Genomic DNA, 17,156 nt, shown 5'->3' on the forward strand with positions numbered 1-17,156 from the left:
TTTCATTACTTTTAACAGCGGTATCGGATCCCATTTTATGGATATTTCATAATCTATTTAGTCTGTCTCTGTTGACGTACATTCAGTAGTTTCCACTTTTTCATAATAAAAAAGTTGCAATGAAAAGCCTCGTGCATATATCTCAGGCACATATACATATGTTTTGGCTTAATAATGTACCATTTAACTGAGCTAAAAGATATGCACATTTATTAAGACGCTGCTCTTTGTCTTTTAAGAAATCTGAATCAACTTTCTCTCCCACTAACAGTGGATGAGCGCACCCTACCTTCTTGACAATACTGGGTCATCAAATATGTTTAACCTTTGCTAATCTGATCGGTGAAAAATAAATATTATAAACATTTTTCATATAGTTTTTGACCATGCATTTATTTTTTCTGTGAACAAGCTGGGCCCATTTTTTCTTTGGTTCATAGTTCATCTTTTTGTTTGACTTAGAATGAAAAGAATGCTAGATTTCTAATTAAAAAAAAAAAAAAACAGATATGCAACAAGCAACAAAGGTTTACTGTGTAGCACAAAGAACTATAGTCAATATTTTAAATGTTTTTAAAGTAAGGAAATCAATCCTTTGACAAACGGGTTGTTATTTGCCATTTGATTTTGTTTTGGTAATTTTTCCCAAGTTTCCATTTGCAGGTATTCAATTTTTATTGAGCATTTTTTTTCCCCTTCTTAAAAGGGGCTTACTTACTGGAAAATTATAAATAGAAATCTAGAAGACAATGGCACCTCAGCAATTACATGTTCATTTCGTATCCCTTATCTTTCTCTGACCTTGGCACTTGCTGCCTGCCCCTCCCTGAATCTTCTCTTCAGGAGCTCATAGAAATGTTCCTTCTCAGGGACTTCGCTGGTGATCCGGTGAAGACTCCGCCTTCCAATGCAGGGGGTGGGGTTCAATTGCTGGTGGGGGAACTAAGATTCCACATGACCCATGGTGAGGCTGAAAGATTAAAAAAAAGAAAGAAAGAAATGTTCCTTCTCCAGCTTTTTCCTTTCTACCTTTTTTTATGAAATCCAACATCTTTCTAACACAATGCTTTCCAGCCTCCCAAAACACATCTCCCTATTTGATAACCAGGAAAATCTTCTGTCCCTCTAGGATGTTTTAAAGGATGTGTCCCAATTATGAATCCCTGTGTCTTCTTGCTTAACCTCATCAGATAAGATTTTTTCCAATGTCTCCAGTTTGTAATGTGAAAACTTATGCATATTTTTCATTTTTTCAATAAAAATGGTTACCAACTTGTTTTTTCAACAGAATCTCCCTCAAGATTTGAACATGCCCACTGCTTCAATCTTAACCCTAACTGATGCTGAGTTGAGAATCACTTTTCAGATAAACTTTATTTTTTAAAAAATATAAACAGAATGGCATTTAAAGTTTAAAAAAATTATTGACTTGGGAAAACAGTCCAGAGGCAATTTATTCTGAGCAACACATTTCTCCATAAGGATATATTTCAATCCTTATAACCCCCAACAAAAACTATTAGGGAGAAGCCTGAAAATTACCTTTTACTTTTTTCAACTGTTCAGAATATTTCCATTCCTTTTTTTTTTTTTCAGTAGAAACATAGACCCCACTCTGTTCTTTCAACAATTAGTTGAATATTGATAAGTAAGTAAGTGTCAGTCGCTCAGTCGTGCCCGACTCTTGGCGACCCCATGGACTGCAGCCCACCAGGCTCCTCTGTCCATGAGATTTTCCAGGCAAGGATACTGGAGTGGGTTGCCATTTCCTTCTCCAGGGGATCTTCCCAACCCAGGGATCGAACCCGGGTCTCCTGCACTGCAGGCAGATTCTTTACTGACTGAGCTACAAGGGAAGCCCATGTATTGATACCACGTATAAAATAGATAACTAATGAGAACCTGCTGTATAGCACAGGGGTCTCTACTTAACGCACTGTGGCGACCTGACTGAGAAGGAAGTCCAAGAAACAGAGGATATGCACGGATAACGGACATCTGGCTGATTGACTAGGCTGTGCGGCAAAAACTAACAACAGCATTGCAAAGCTACTATACCCCAATAAAAAATAATTTAAAACACAACGAAGGATATAAGCTTCCTGGTGGTTCAGCTGGTAAGGAACCTGCCGGCCAGCACATGATACGCAAGAGATGCGAGTTCAATCCCCAGGTTGGGAAGAGCTCCTGGAGAAGGAAATGGCAACACACTCCAGTATTCTTGCCTGGAGAATTCCATGGACAGAGGAGCCTGGTGAGCTACAGTCCATGGGATCACAAAGAGTCAGACACGATTGAGTGACTAACACTTTCACATCACTTTCAAGATGCACCTGATTGCTGTTTTGCAAAAAATACTACCTCATGTTCATTCCTAAAATGGCAAACCTCTGCTTCATTAATACCAAAATGAATCCCACTGCTCTGCTTCTATGGGCTTCTGTGGTGGCTCAGATGGTTAAGAATCTGCCTGCAATGCAGGAGATGTGGATTTGATCCTTGGGTGGGGAAGCTCCCCTGGAGAGGGAAATGGCTACCCACTCCAGTATTCTTGCCCGGGAAATCCCATGGACAGAGGAGCCTGGTGGGCTACAGTCCATGGGATCACAGAGAGTCAGACACAACTGATCAACCAACCCTTTGATTTTCAAACTGCTTCTGTACCTTTCTGAGTACAAAATAACCTTTCATTGTCATACCCGATCATGGTACAAGGCCTTTTTTCTTTTAAATTGGAGTGTAATTGCTTCACGATGTTGTGTTAGTTCCTGCTGTGGAACACAGTGAATCAGCTGCACGCATACATACATCCAGACCCCCATCCCACCCCTCTAGATCTCCACAGAGCACAGAGCTGAGCTCCCTGTTCTATGTAGCAGGTTCCCATTCGCTGTATATTTTACACACGGCAGTGCATATGTGTCAACCCTCACCTCCCACTTCATCCCACCCTCCCCTTCCTGCGCCTACACGTCTGTTCTCTACATATGTGTGTCTATTCCTGCCCTGGAAATAGGTTATTTTCTAGATTCCACATGTATGCGTTAGCCAGGACATGGAAAGAACCTAAATGTCCAATGACAGATGAACGCATAATAAAGACGTGGCACGTGTAAACGATGGAATACTGCTCAGTCATAAAAAGGAATGAAATTGGGTCATTTGTAGAGATGTAGATGGACCTAGAGTCTGTCATACAGAGTAAAGTCAGTCAGAAAGAAAAAACCAAGTATTATAGTTCAGTCTCTTGGAAGACACTTTAAACAGCACAGAACTGTAACCCATGTCACATCAGTAATGTGTATTACTCGGTAGGAATGATGGCAACATGATGACTATGCTCCACGTGCTCACGCAGAGCAGGTGACAATAGTGAAGTCACAACTGTCACCTGGCTGACAGAAGATGCCAACTTCAGACAGAGTCCAATTTTGAAAACTGCATCCCAGAATGGATGCAGTAGTACACAAATCCCTTCCTGTGTGAGGGGCTTAACAGAGCCTCTGGTCCATGATAGACATTGTGAGTCACAGTCATGTCTGACTGCTTGCAATCCCATGGTCTATAGCCCGCCAGGCTCTTCTGTCCCTGGGTATCTCCAGGCAAGAATACCGGAGTGGGTTGCCATTCCCTTCTCCAGGGGATCTTCCCAGTCCAGGATCATACCCAGGTCTCCCACACTGCAGGCACATTCTTTACTGTCTGAACCACCAAGTCCATGATAATAAGCTCTTACTAAATGCTAACAATCAATGATAACAAACTCTCGGCAAACAAAGCTCCCTTCTAGCAAACATGTCTGGCTGCAAAGAGGGTTAGGGATGTTCTGATCCTCTCAGACATGGGTGACTGGGGACAGAGGTAACGTTACCAGTCTCCTGGGGGTGATCAGGACCTGGGCCTGGAGAAGGCAAGCTTATGTTGCTTGGTCACCAAGGAGTGAAGAAGTGTATAGTTAATGCTCATTCAGTGTTCACATTGACCCTGCAAATGAGAAATTATCCCCATTTGACAGAGGAGAAATGAAGACTCTGTCAGGTTCTCAGTATCAACCCCAGGGTCACATAGCTAGTAGCACAGACCTCATTTGCAAACCTGAGCTGTTCTCATAATTCTATCAGGGCTCCATCTGTAAAACATCTGAGTCTTACTATGCATCTCTCTGCTTCCTACATTATTTCTGCCTCTGGTAATCAAATGTTGTACAATGGAGTCAGTCTTCAGAATTTAAAAATAAAAACAACAGAGGGTTATAGCTATAAAGGTATACACTGAGCAGTGTTGTTTAATGTTGTAAACAAAATTACTGCACAGAACATCAAAACCACTTAATACACTCAAATGCCTTGACAGCATGCACTGAGGAGAACCGTTATGCTGATTACCAATAATTATGACCTACTCATTAAGGGACATCCCTCAGGGCTTCTGCAAAGGAACACTTCATGGCTGAGATGGAGTTACTCTGTGTACTTGAAAATAATGAAGCTACGGTTCTTTTAAAAATTATCTAATTTAGGCTTTTCACTGATTTATGTGCTTCTCTGTAAGAACTCTAAATGAAAGAGGTTCTGCTGAATTTACATGGAAGCTTTCTCTCAAAGGTCCACAGCAGCCTCAAGCTGACTGTTGACATGCCAGCTCCCTGCCGAGTAGGAAATAGAGGAAAGAGGTTCAGAGAAGAATTTAAATCTGAAGTCTCTGCATTTCTTAAACATTTTGGTCTCAAAGAGCTTATTTCTCCAAAGATTCTCGAGGTTTATTGGATGAACATTTTCGGAGAGAAGACACTAGAGTTTACTTAACACAGCTTTAAATCCTTTAGAAACAAAGTTAATGTAAACAAATACATAGGATTTGAGAACTAATTATGGACCAAGTATTCAATGTGCTGAGTGCTTTATCTCCCTAAATGTTAAATCCTTTTAGGTACAAGAAACAGCCAGCCCAGCTCAGGTATGGCTGCAGAGGCCTACAGGAGAGCCACAAATCTGACGTAAATTCAAGAATAGGGATCTGAGAATGGGAATCATAATGGAGCCTCATGGACACTGGAACTGGATCTAAGAAGGTCCCCGACAGCAGGAACTTTATGACTCTTTCCATGGGCAACATGCCTTTCTCTTCGCATCTATTAGTTTCCTTTCAACTGCAAGAAACAGTAAATCCAACTCAAGTGGCTTAAACAGTAAGGAAATTACTGTCTCACAGAAATGGAACTCCAGATGTACGGTGGGTTTCAGGGTTGGCTGATATAATCAGCCAGTTCTGTCATCTATGATTCAAGTTCTCTCTTCATTTTACCACCCAGAAGGCCAGCTTCATCCTAAGGCTGATTCTCAGTGAAATATGATCATAGGGTGTTGGATGGTGGGAGTGTGGGCTACATGTTTCCTCACAAACATATTCTTTTTTACATTATCTATTTACTCTTGGCTGCACTGGGTCTTTGCTGCTGTGCACGGGCCTTCTCTAGTTGCAGGAAGCGGGGGCTGCCCTTTGTCGCAGTGCTCAGGTTCCCCATTGCGGTGGCTTCTCTTGCTGTGGAGCATGGGCTCTATGGCACACAGGCTGCAGCCGTTGTGGTTCTCGGGCTTGAGAGTTCAGTAGCTGCAGTGCACGGGCTCAGTTGCTCTGTGGCATGTGCAGTCTTCTCTAGCCAGGGATCAAATCCATGTTTCCACCGTTGGCAGTCAGATTCTTAACAACTGGACCACCAGGGAATTCCCCCTCACTAGCATATTCTAAAGAAAAATGTTCAAAGGCACTAGACACCTTTATCTCAGGGTATCATTGACCTGAACGACATCACATGACATTCCTACACTAACCCCTATGCCAACTGGTCTTATCTTAGTTCTAATAACTAGCAATTCGTATGAGACCACCATGATTGGCTGAGACTGCTCAGGGCACATTCCTAGATTGAAGTCTGATGCGTGGGGGATGGGGGAAAAAAAAGAAATTGAGAGTAACTCCTTAGGTTTTGCAAGTAAATGGCTAGATACTTTAGTCATTTGGGAACCTTGTAGGAAAAATAGGTTGGGGGTGGGCATGGGAATGGAGAATATTGTTTAGGATACAAGGATTCTGAAATGCCTGTTAGATCTGCACATGAAGAGGCCACATAAGCCAAGAGATATATGAATTTGGCACTCAAGGAAGGAGTCAGGGCTGGAGTTACAGTCTCGAGAATCATCAGCTTATCCCTAGAATTTAAAACCATAAAATAGATGAAATCAACTAAAGAATATATAGAAAAAAAGAGGTGAGGACCCAAGGCTTCCTGTCCTGGCCCACATGACACACTCCCACTTACCCAGTTCTAGCGTCCCTTCCCCAGTACAGTCGTCCTTCTCTGCTTCTCCTCCAATCTCCTCTACTGGTCCCAGATACACACCTCAGGGGCTTTTTAGCCTTTTGCCTATTCCTCTCCTCATCCTCAACATCTCGGCACAGCATCTACCTGACACATAGTAGGTGCTCAAATCTTATGTTGAACGCTGAACGAGAATGAATTTAGCTGTTCAAGACTGAAGATGATGAAATTAGTAGAACTGGTTTTGGTGAGGCTCAGCATCTCACATCACATTTCTTACGCTCCCAAGGGAAGCTCGTCCCTAGGCGGGAGAGGGATGGAGGATCCAGCTGTCTGCATCCACGGCTCCTCTCCCTGCCTTCTCTGAAACCCAACACTCCAGAGCGAGCTTCAAAGTCAGAGGCTGCACAACAAACTCACTTCACAAATGGTGGACACATTTATGAGGATGAAACATACACGTCCTGACAAGCCTTGGGGGGCAGACCAGCTGAGAATGTGACAGAGGGGTGCTGCCTGGTGCCTGCCAGGTGTTTGGAGGAGTGTGGTGATGGCTCAGCCATCCAGGAACAGCCCGGCTGATCTCCTTAGGGATGCCTGGGGCCTGTCAGCTCCCACCCCCCCAAATGACAGTACGTGCTGCACAGAGCTTGTCTCTGCTGTGGCTGAAGAGGACGGCCTGCTCTCCACCTGCACAACGCAGATGGCACAGATGGGAGCATGCTTGCACACGGGGACGGGCAATTAGGCTCCATTCCTCCAGCTGCAACAATTACCGTGCGAACACCCTGGGGAAGGACATAAGCCTGGAAGAGAGCCGGCTTCCACGCTGGCCCACCCCTAAACTTAGTCCTACCAGCAGGGCCTGCTGGGTCCGCAGCCTCTAGTCCCTTTCACAGGCCTTGCTGGAACCCATGTATTTGAAAATCATTTGGTGAGACTGGAACAGAAGGCAGTCCTCAAACGGGATATATTTAAGTAGGAAAATATCAAGGCTTTATTTTTTTTTTTTTTCCTTATAAAGACAGCCCTGCTGTTGGCTAATTGAAAGGATATACAGAGTTCTCATGAGTAAACAAGAGTTTCCTGCTGCAGGCTGTATACTGTAATGCCAAAGAAGTGACATGAAGGGGGCAGAGGTGTAATGCTCTCATCTTCATAGCAAAAAAGTGCAAAATAAGACAAAAAATTAAATGGACTTAATTAATGCTGGGCATTCCCACAGGGAAAAGGCAAGAGGACTCTTAAGTCGATCGATCAGTAGTTGTGTTGTGTACAGGGCTGAGCCACTCTCACGCCTCTTTCCTCCTGTCTCCGGCTCTCCACATCGGAGGTACACAGCCTGGGACCCCGAGGCCGGGCATCAGGAGCTTCTGCTTCACGGTACTCTGAGACGTGGCGGGGCGGAGGGGTGAGGGGCCAGAGGCTGGGAGACCAGAGGAGCCAGCTCCGTGACGCACCTACGTGCAGCAGTGTCTCATGTGGAAGTTGACAACATACTCAGCATTAGTCCTCTGCACAGAGATGGCAAAAGGCTCGAAAGGGTGGAAGGTGAAGGCAACGAGGCGTCGCACCGTGTGGTTGATGGGGCGGCCCAGTAAGCCCGCCTGAATCTCAAACTTCAGCAGACCAGAGTCCCGGGCGTAGAACCTAAACAGGACAAGGAGAGGAGGAGAGCGTGGGACAGACATTCACCACCACCTTGAAACCTGAATAGCAGGGGACTCATGAATTAACCTCACTGATGAAATCTCCTCTAACGTCAGCCCCCAGTCAAAATTGCCTATGTCTGATCAGTTCATTTTACAAGCAGGGAGATTACGAACCTCACTATCCTGGCCTGAATCACTGGGTCATTTGTCTTTCCCAAGATGACCCTTAGTTATGGCCTTGATTACAGCCTCCCCTTTTCCAGCAGCTATCTGCCCAGCTACCTACCTGCCTAGGCCAGGGCTGGAAATGATAATGCAAGCCAAGTAGGCATGCTTAAATGTTCAGGCAGCCACGTCAAACAAGGTAAGAAGGAAAAAGTGACATTAATTTTAATAATATTTTAGTTAACCTAACATCAGCATCTAAAATATTATCATTTCAACCAATGATATAAAAGATACTAAAGAGACATTTCATTTTTCTTTGTATAAGTCTTTGAAATCTGATGTGTATTTGACACTTGAGCACATCTCATGTTAGTGCTCACCAGCCATGGGAGGGTGGTGGTTACTAGAGGACAGTGCAGATCTAGGCCTATATCTTGAGTTTTTCTTTCCTCTTTTTAAAATTTATTTTATTTATTTATTTTTGGCTGTGCTGGGTCTTTGTTGCTGTGCAAAGGCTTTCTCTAGTTGTGGTGAGCAGGGGCTACTCTCTGGTTGCAGTGTGAGGGATTCTCACTGCAGTGGCTTCTCCTGTTGAGGAGCACGGGCTCTAGGGCTTGGGCTTCGGTAGCTGCGGTGAGTGGGCTCAGGAATTGCACTGCAATCTTAACCACTGGACCACCAGGGAAGTCCTGAGTGTTTCACTGTTAAGAAGAAATCCTTTTGGAAGGCTCTTCTTTTGCACACGCGAAAACAAAATACTAACTAGTTTCTACTTTTTCATCTAATACAGTAAGAACAAAGATGCTTTCATCCATCCCAGGACTTAAATGCCTTTTGCCCATATGCAAAGCAAGTGCCCTGTGAACTTGGGAACCAGAGATGATTGGCAGGGTTGGGGCTGAATTGGAGGAAGCTCTAGAAAACAAAGAGTTCTGAAATAAAGAGCTCTACAATGCATGTCCCTCTTGGAATGCAAATATGTAGGAGATACAAAGATATCCGTATCCCTTGACTCAATAATCCAAGAGCTTATGCTCAGAATTTATTTTAAGTGAAGTAAATAGTGATGTGAATAAAGATGGCTACTACAGCATTTTGGGCTTCTCCAGTGGCTCAGCGGTAAAGAATCTGCCTACCAATGCAGAAGACATAAGAGACGTGGTTGGATCCCTGGGTTGGGAAGATCCCCTGGAGAAGGGCATGGCAACCTACTCCAGTATTCTTGCCTGGAGAATCCCACGGACAGAAGAGCCTGGTGGGCTACAGTCCACACAGTTGCAAAGAGCTGGACATGACTGAAGCAACTTAGCACACACATAGCATTAGGTCTAATGTAAATATGTAGGTAGAGAATAAACGCTCAGTAATAGGGGAACAGCTAAATAAATTATGCTACATCTATTTTATGGAATAATATGCAGTCATCAGGACTGTAACTTTAAGGACTATGTAACAATATGGAAAAATGTTTATTAAATAAAAGCAGGCTACAAGGTACCATGCCAACTGCAACTACAACTGCATAAATGTAAACACACACACTGGCAAAGACTAGAATGGAATAAATTTAATACAATAAAGGTGTTAGAGTAATGGCATTACCTCTTCAAATGACTTTAATATCCTTTCATTTCTCATTTTAAATTAAAAAATAAATAAGAACTACAAGAAGTTCAGGGTCAGTGGCATTTCCAGATTTGTTACTTAGGTTAATCTTTTCAAATCAGAAAGGCAGGGCAGTCAAAAGGGAGAGAAATGTTACCTCGGGCTACGTGACAATGTCAAATGAGTCCAATTATCTGCTTTTATGTGTGAAAACCTTCCCCTCACCCACACAGTCCCCAGCACACAAAGGGCTTATCATGTAAAGCTAGTTGTTGGAGCTCCTAAATCTAACTGCCAGTTTACAGGAAATAGGGGGAAATAAGAACTGCCAGGGATGCAATGAGCAAAAATCCAGAATGTGGGGAATACTACCAGACGAACAACCTGGTTTCTTCAACAACTTCACTACAAAGAAAGTAACAGGGAAGCAGAACCCATAAAATAAAACTTAGGAGGACAGCAACCAAAAAAAACATATGGACCTTCTTTAGGTCCTGACTGGAACAAACTGTAAAAAGAATATATACAAGACAATAGGAAAACATGAAAACTCACTTGATACTGGTGATCTTAATACAGGTTTAATTTTTGTAAGATGGAATATGGTATTGAGGTTATATTTTTTTAAGTCCTTATCTTTTAGAAGTTCATACTGAAATATTTACGAGTGAAATGCTATAACACCTGGGCTGTGAGAATCCAGAGCGGCAGGTGGGAGGGGAGCAGTGGTGGGAGAAAGAGATGAAACAACAATGACCATGAGTGATGGCTGCTGAGGTGGGGTGATGCGTACAGAGAGGTTCATCACAGTCTTCCACTTTCATATGTTTAAAAATTTCCATAATAGAAAAATTAACTGGTTTTCGGAACTCGATTACAATTTCCCAAAGGAAATATTACAAACAGTAATTCATCGCACAGAATATGTTACACAAGCCTATTGAATACACAGTGAAGCTGGGTTATGAAATACTACCTACCACTGTTTTCTACGTGAAATAGACCTTCCAGAGCCCAGCGCACACCTCCCTTGAAATAAGCCCACAGCGGAAGTGGTGCCAGCTCCTCTCTCTAGCACCTGTCAAAGCACACAGCACGACCCGAGCTCCCGGCACGGAGGGACGGGGGGGTCTGTGAGCTGGAAGCCCGTGACGAAGGAACTGAAAGGTTCTACGGGTAACACGGCCACCTGCCTTCCAAAATTCTTCCAACTGAGGAAGCATGAGTTTCTCCAAAACCTGCTTGTTCCCCAAACTGTCTCTCTCTTCCATCAGGGAACAGGAGGGGATAAAATAACTTGAGCTGGGTAAAATGTAAGTCTCAATTATTTTTAAGTTTCTTGTGAAATGGTATTAGGTCATTAAATTGAAAAGTATGGTTTCCTTCCCCGGCTACCTTGAAAAGAGAACAATACTTACCTGAATTGGATGTTTTGAGGAGAGGCAAAGAGCAGAACTAATTCATTTTCGAGACTAACGCCTAAATGATCAAAGTGAAAGTGAAAGTCACTCCATGTCCGATTCTTTGCGACCCCACAGACTATACAGTCCATGGGATTCTCCAGGCCAGAATCCTGGAGTGGGTAGCCTTTCCCTTCTCCAGGGGATCTTCCCAACCCAGGGACTGAACCCAGGTCTCCCGCATTGCAGGCAGATGCTTTACCAGCTGAGCCACAAGGGAAGCCAAAGCACCCACATTATGGAAACAGCCTGCCCTGTGACTTGAACCCGTGAGTACAAGTGGACAGAGTCATAGTGAGGTGATGCACAAGAGAAGAGAAAGCAGACAGCCCCACCCCAGGCAGCGCGCAGCTGAAGCAGTGATGGTGTGTACCTGATAGGGTGGTCCCCGCAAGTCTTGGGCCGCTCCATGACTGACACCCACTTGTCGTCGTAGCTAAAGAGAGACAGGTCAAGGTAAGGGCTGCCGCTGTAGGACTGGGCGCTGATGGGGAGCTGGCCCAGCAGCCGGCGAACGGCCTCCGTGTGTCCTCCGTACTTGGCGTTGACGATAGTGTCTTTAAACCTGAAATAAAGCACCAGGGAGGAAGGCTGTGTTAGAGGCGCACAAGTTGCCGTGGGTTTAAATCGACAGACATGTCTAAAAACAACACATTCTGAAAACAGAATCTAGATACTCAACTCTCACACCTCCCAAGTCTACACACCTACAAAGTGAAGAAGAAGTGAAAGTCGCTCAGTTTTGTCCAACACTTTGCGACCGCATGGCCTTGTAGCCCACCAGCCTCCTCTGTCCGTAGGATTTCCCAGGCAAGAATACTGGAGTGGGCTGCCATTTCCTTCTCCAGGGGATCTTCCCAACCCAAGAATCGAACCCAGGTCTTCGGCATTGCAGGCAGATTCTTTACCATCTAAGCCACCAGGTAAGCCCCTCTATATATCTACAAATACTCTCAAAAAAGCAGAAAACAGAATGAAAAATTGGAAACACAAAGTTACTTAAGAAAAGTTAGCAAAGATCCTACAAAAGTTAAAAGTGAGGATAACTAACCTCTAACAACTATTTCTGTTGAAACTTATATATTTCTCCCAAATTAGAGCCTTCAACTGCATTAACAAGGAGATGCAAAGAATCCTGGACAGAAGTAGTGTCTGACTCCTTGGGAGTCAGAAGTCTGACTTCCTGGGATCAGTGATAAGCCAAGTTGCATCAAATCGTTTGAAAAATTACTGATTCTTTGTTTAAATAAAGTTGGGGAGGGACTTCCCCGGCAGTGCGGGGGTTAAGACTCTGGGCTTCCACTGGCAGGTGCATGGGTTCAATCCCTGGCTGGGGAACCAAGATCCATGTGCCATGCGGTGTGGCCAAAAAATAAAAATAAAGTTGGGAACTAGCTACCTATACTTCTGCAGAAACACCAGAATCCAGAAGTACATAATACAAACACAGAGTCATCTATCTCACTTATCTTTAATTATAGTAATAATAACAATGGAGCAGTTATTTCTCACAATTATAATGAATACTAAACTTAATACCCTTGAGCAAGTATTTCAATTCTTCTGGAAATTTGCCCTAGGGAAGAAAAATCCCTGTGCACATTTAATATACCAGTGGTTATGACAATGAAAAAAAAAATGTCAGGAATATTAAAAACCTAATGGAAAACTATTATTTTCAAAGATAACATGGTAACAGAAGAAATGTTTATTATAATGGTAAGTAAAAGAAGTAGGGTACATGGAGCTCCCTGGTGGAAACGGGGTTAGGATTCCAGACTTTCACTGCCTGTGGCCCAGGTTCAATCCATGTTTGAGGAACTGAGATCTCACGAGTCACACAGCACGGCCAAAAAAAAAAAAAAAAACCAGTCAGCTACGTTCCGTATATACAGTATGATTGAAAACACACACAAAAATTAACGTCTTTAAAAAAAAAAAACAGTGGTGGAAATACATCAAAATGGTCATAGCTGTTTTTATCAGTTTTATTTTTTAAAATCTCTACACTGAAGTATATCACAAAGTTTAATAATCAAGGGGAAAATAAATAATTTTTTAATCCAGGGGAAATGAGATATAACATCTCACCCTTGAAACTAACGGTATAAAAAAACGCGAATGTTCCTAATTTTGATGAGACTAGAGAGATTGATGAGATGGGTTTTGATTTTTGTTTTCACTGTCAACCTGCAGGGCTAGATGGACATGAACACTTCTCAGTTCCCCTAGAAGGAAGTCAAGTGTCAACACTGCTTTTCCATTACTTCTCTTAACAGTAATTTTTCACAGCCTCGGTGTAAATCATAAAATTAAACCCTGGGCCACACAAAACTTATTTCTTTCCTTTTCATTTGAGCTGGTATCAAAGATCCTGGGCTCTTTGGTTTTCAGCCCTTTGTCACCGAAGATCTAGTTCTCCACCCTGCCTGGCTCACTGGCTTCAAAAGAGGACTTCAAATGACGGGGCTGGCCCGTGGCTGTGATGACCACAATTCAAAGCCCCCGTGACCATCCACAGGCTGCAGCAGTCCCCACTGCCCACAGCGGCCACCACCTCTACTCTCAGACGCCCCAACAACCAACAGAAGAAGCTGCACCCCTCTGATGTCTTCAGCTGATTAACTCCTGGCGCACTGTCACTCTGCCCAACCACTCCTCTCTCAATTCACGATTTCTAAATTCTCAGAGGTGATCCTCCCTACACCATGGCTTCCTAGTTCCTGGACCTCCTTTCTGCCTCAGCAACGCAGTCCCACATCATATCCTCAATCTCACTATTACCAATGACTGCATCTCCATAATCTCAGGGAGCAGCACGTAGACTCCAGTTATCGTCTCTCCTAATTTTCCAGATAACTCACCCTGCTCATCCCAGCTTCAACATCCTTCAACTGAAATGGGACTGAAATGCCATTGATTCTACCAACTTCTCGCCATCCTATGCCTTCATCACGACCTCTTTTCCTTCCTGAGCCAGCTTAAATTTCACAGTCATTAAAATCACAGATTTTACACCCATGAACGCATGGATATACATGTTGCCGTAATGCTGCAAGGCACTCATGCTGCATTCCCACAGTCCGGCAAGCCACCCTCTCCCTTAGATGACTACTTCATCCTCCCCACCCTCCATGTTCACCCTCCTGGATGGCACTGACAGAAGCCATGAAAAAAACTTTTTAAAGCTCCCATCGGGAAACAGAATGTAGTGCTCTTACTACTGGATCACTGCAATGGTCTACTAACTTCCAGCCTATCTCCCGATCTATTCTTAACAGCAGCCAGAGTGACCCTGTTAAAACATAAGTGAGAGGGGCTGCCCTGCTGGTCCAGACTCCAAGCTCTCACTGCAGGGGCACAGGCTCAGCCCCTGGTTAGGGAACTAAGATCCCACATGCCACAGGGTGCGGCCAAAAAAAATGCCCGTGAGACCACGTCACTCCTCTGCTCAGATACTTCAAACACTACACAATCTCAGCTACAGTTAAAGCCAAAGCCTCAGAATGGCCATACGTGTCTGGTCCTGTCTCTCACCACACATCTCTACCTACTCTGCCTCCTGCTTCCTCCAGCCCAGCCACCCTCAGTTCCCGGGTGTTCCTCAAATGTCTGAGGCCCACCCCTGGACCTTTACACTTACTATTCCCTTTGCTTGCTCTGTTCTTCCCCTGATGGACACATGGCTTGCTCCCTAACCTCCTTCAAAAGCTTTACTCAAATATCGCCTTCTCAGTGAGGCCCATGCGGAGAGAGAACGGGCCATGCTGAGAGAGAACGGGAGAGAGAACGGGCAATCTCGTCTTAATACATTCTAACCCAACAGATATTCTAGTAATTGTAACCTTTCCTTGGGTACATCCGTGATGGACACTTTCCCCTTCCTGTTTCCACCTGATCCAACCCGTGACCTGTCATCCTGGAACCTCCCTGTAACATCATCCTTGGAATCCTCTGTGCTTCTCTCCACTGTTTGACTCTGCTTCCTCTATCATTCTTTTGTGGTTTACTGGGGGATAATATCTTTCAGAGACTCCCTTAGAAAAAGAACATGGGAGGTAATTTTTTGAGAACTTACGTGTCTGAAAATGTCTTTGTTAAACCCTATTATTTCGATGTAGAATTCTAGTTTTAAAATCTTTTTTTGTTGTTGTTTTTTGCAGAATTCTGAAGGCATGATTGTAATTGCTTCAAGTTTTCAGTATTATTATTACATTGATACCATTAATGGCTTAATTTTTTATATGTGAAATGTATGTGTTCTGAAAGTTTTTACAATTTTCTCTTTATCTCCAATGTTCTAAAATTTCATGATGATATGTCTCAGTCTGGTCTTTTCTTTATTGACTGTACTGGGTACTTGATGGAGGTGTGATGTGATGATAGGTTTAAAAATAATTTCCCTGAAGTGAAAAAAGCCATGGTTTGCAGCGCTTGCCAATTTCTGTGGTGTAAATTATTCAGCTATGGTCAATTTCAAGGCACCAAAGTGGCATCACGGAATGCAGAGCGGTCACGAGATGAGCCGTAGCACATCGCTATATGGTATTTTCACAGAACAGATGAAACAGATACAAATAACTTCAAGAGTACAATAATAAAATAACTGTGAATTAATAATTAGGAAATAATTAATTTTTAACAATGGCTATGTTTAACAACTTGTGTTCAGAAGTTCCTGAAAGTTTAACGGTTTGCTCTCACAAGCCAGAATAAGCCAGCTCCAGCACACCATGGGATGGTGCTTGCCAATCTGGAAATGTGTGTGTATGTGTGTGTGTGTATTTCTCTTTTTCCTTTGCCCATGTCATGTGGTTTGTAGGATCTCAGTTCTCCAACCAAGGACTGAAGCTGGGCCACTAGGTCACCAGGCAACTCCCACGAAAATGTGGATCTTTTAATATTAGGAAATGGTTAACATCGTTTCCTCCTTTTCATTTTTTCTCTTGCTCCTTCTGGAAGTAGCCACATATTGGATTTCCTGGGGAAATGCTCTAAATTTTTTTAAAAATCATTTCTCTCCCATTTTCTTACTATTATCTTTTTTCCCCTACTTTCTTGGAGAGTTTCTAAACTATATCTAACAGAGTTTAGACTTCTGAACTATCTCACTTAGCATCACTATTCTAGTTCCTGTTTTTATAGTTTAAATTATTTCAGTTAATACCATGTTCATTTTTTATACTATTTTGGTCTCTATCTTTCAAGATAAAGGCTTTCTTTAAGTGACTCATGATCTCTGATGTCCATTTTTTCTTAACCATTTATTCTAACCTATAATAGTAACAATAATAATCCATTTCACTCATTTTTACCAGAAGTTCTTTAAGGACTATAAAATTGACCTGTTAGAACCATGTGTTCACAAGAAACAAAAATAATTTTGATTTATATGTACATTATATTTTCAATGAAGCAAAGTATGATGATTGATAAAATGTTATTAGGACACAATTTTGTGGGGAAGATGGATAAATGTGAAAATAAGAAGAAATATAAAAGTTCAAACAGCACAGGAAAAACTTACCCTGTACTTTTTATGTCAAATATGAATACTAAATTACTATGGTATTAGAGTCCCTTGGCTATATTTAAAAGTCTTAATACCTTAAACTTATATAATGTTATATGCCAATTATATCTTGTAAAACCTTTATTTTTAAATGTCAATGTTTAATATGCTGAAAACTGCATCCTCTGCCACTATTTAAATTTAACAGTAAGAAATTTAAAGAGCAACTTAAACATTAATGTGTGAGATCTCCAGTTTTCAAAACCATTTGTTGGTAAGAAGCAAAATTTTCAAGACCATGAAGCTAGAATGTTTATTTTCTCTGCAGCTTCCTACAATTTCACTTAATTATGGGTACACTGTGAAATAAATTTTCAGAAAACAGCCTCCTCTAATTTCTGATGATGTTATTCATTCAACAAATGCCTAACGAGCTCCTC

The 17,156-nt window shown here is 42.7% G+C and overlaps 1 protein-coding gene across 4 annotated transcripts in view; it reads right to left on the minus strand.

The window, feature by feature from the left end:
* Window positions 1-207: 207 nt before the first annotated feature.
* Window positions 208-17,156, minus strand: part of DET1 (DET1 partner of COP1 E3 ubiquitin ligase) — a 33,224-nt gene continuing 16,275 nt past the window's right edge. The window contains exons 4-6 of one of the 4 annotated variants that reach the window (XM_061158661.1): window positions 11,578-11,769; window positions 7,780-7,969; window positions 210-970 (exon numbers count right to left, since the gene is read on the minus strand). In XM_061158661.1, coding sequence (XP_061014644.1) covers window positions 7,780-7,969; window positions 11,578-11,769 — 382 coding nt within the window. In that variant the 3' untranslated portion in view covers window positions 210-970. Of the gene's footprint in view, window positions 971-7,290; window positions 7,970-11,162; window positions 11,224-11,577; window positions 11,770-17,156 lie in introns of those variants that run through there. The other 3 variants (XR_009695396.1, XM_061158663.1, XM_061158660.1) reach the window with 3 other exon arrangements.

The sequence above is a fragment of the Dama dama genome, chromosome 13, assembly GCF_033118175.1.
Source record: "Dama dama isolate Ldn47 chromosome 13, ASM3311817v1, whole genome shotgun sequence".
Taxonomy (NCBI): domain Eukaryota; kingdom Metazoa; phylum Chordata; class Mammalia; order Artiodactyla; family Cervidae; genus Dama; species Dama dama.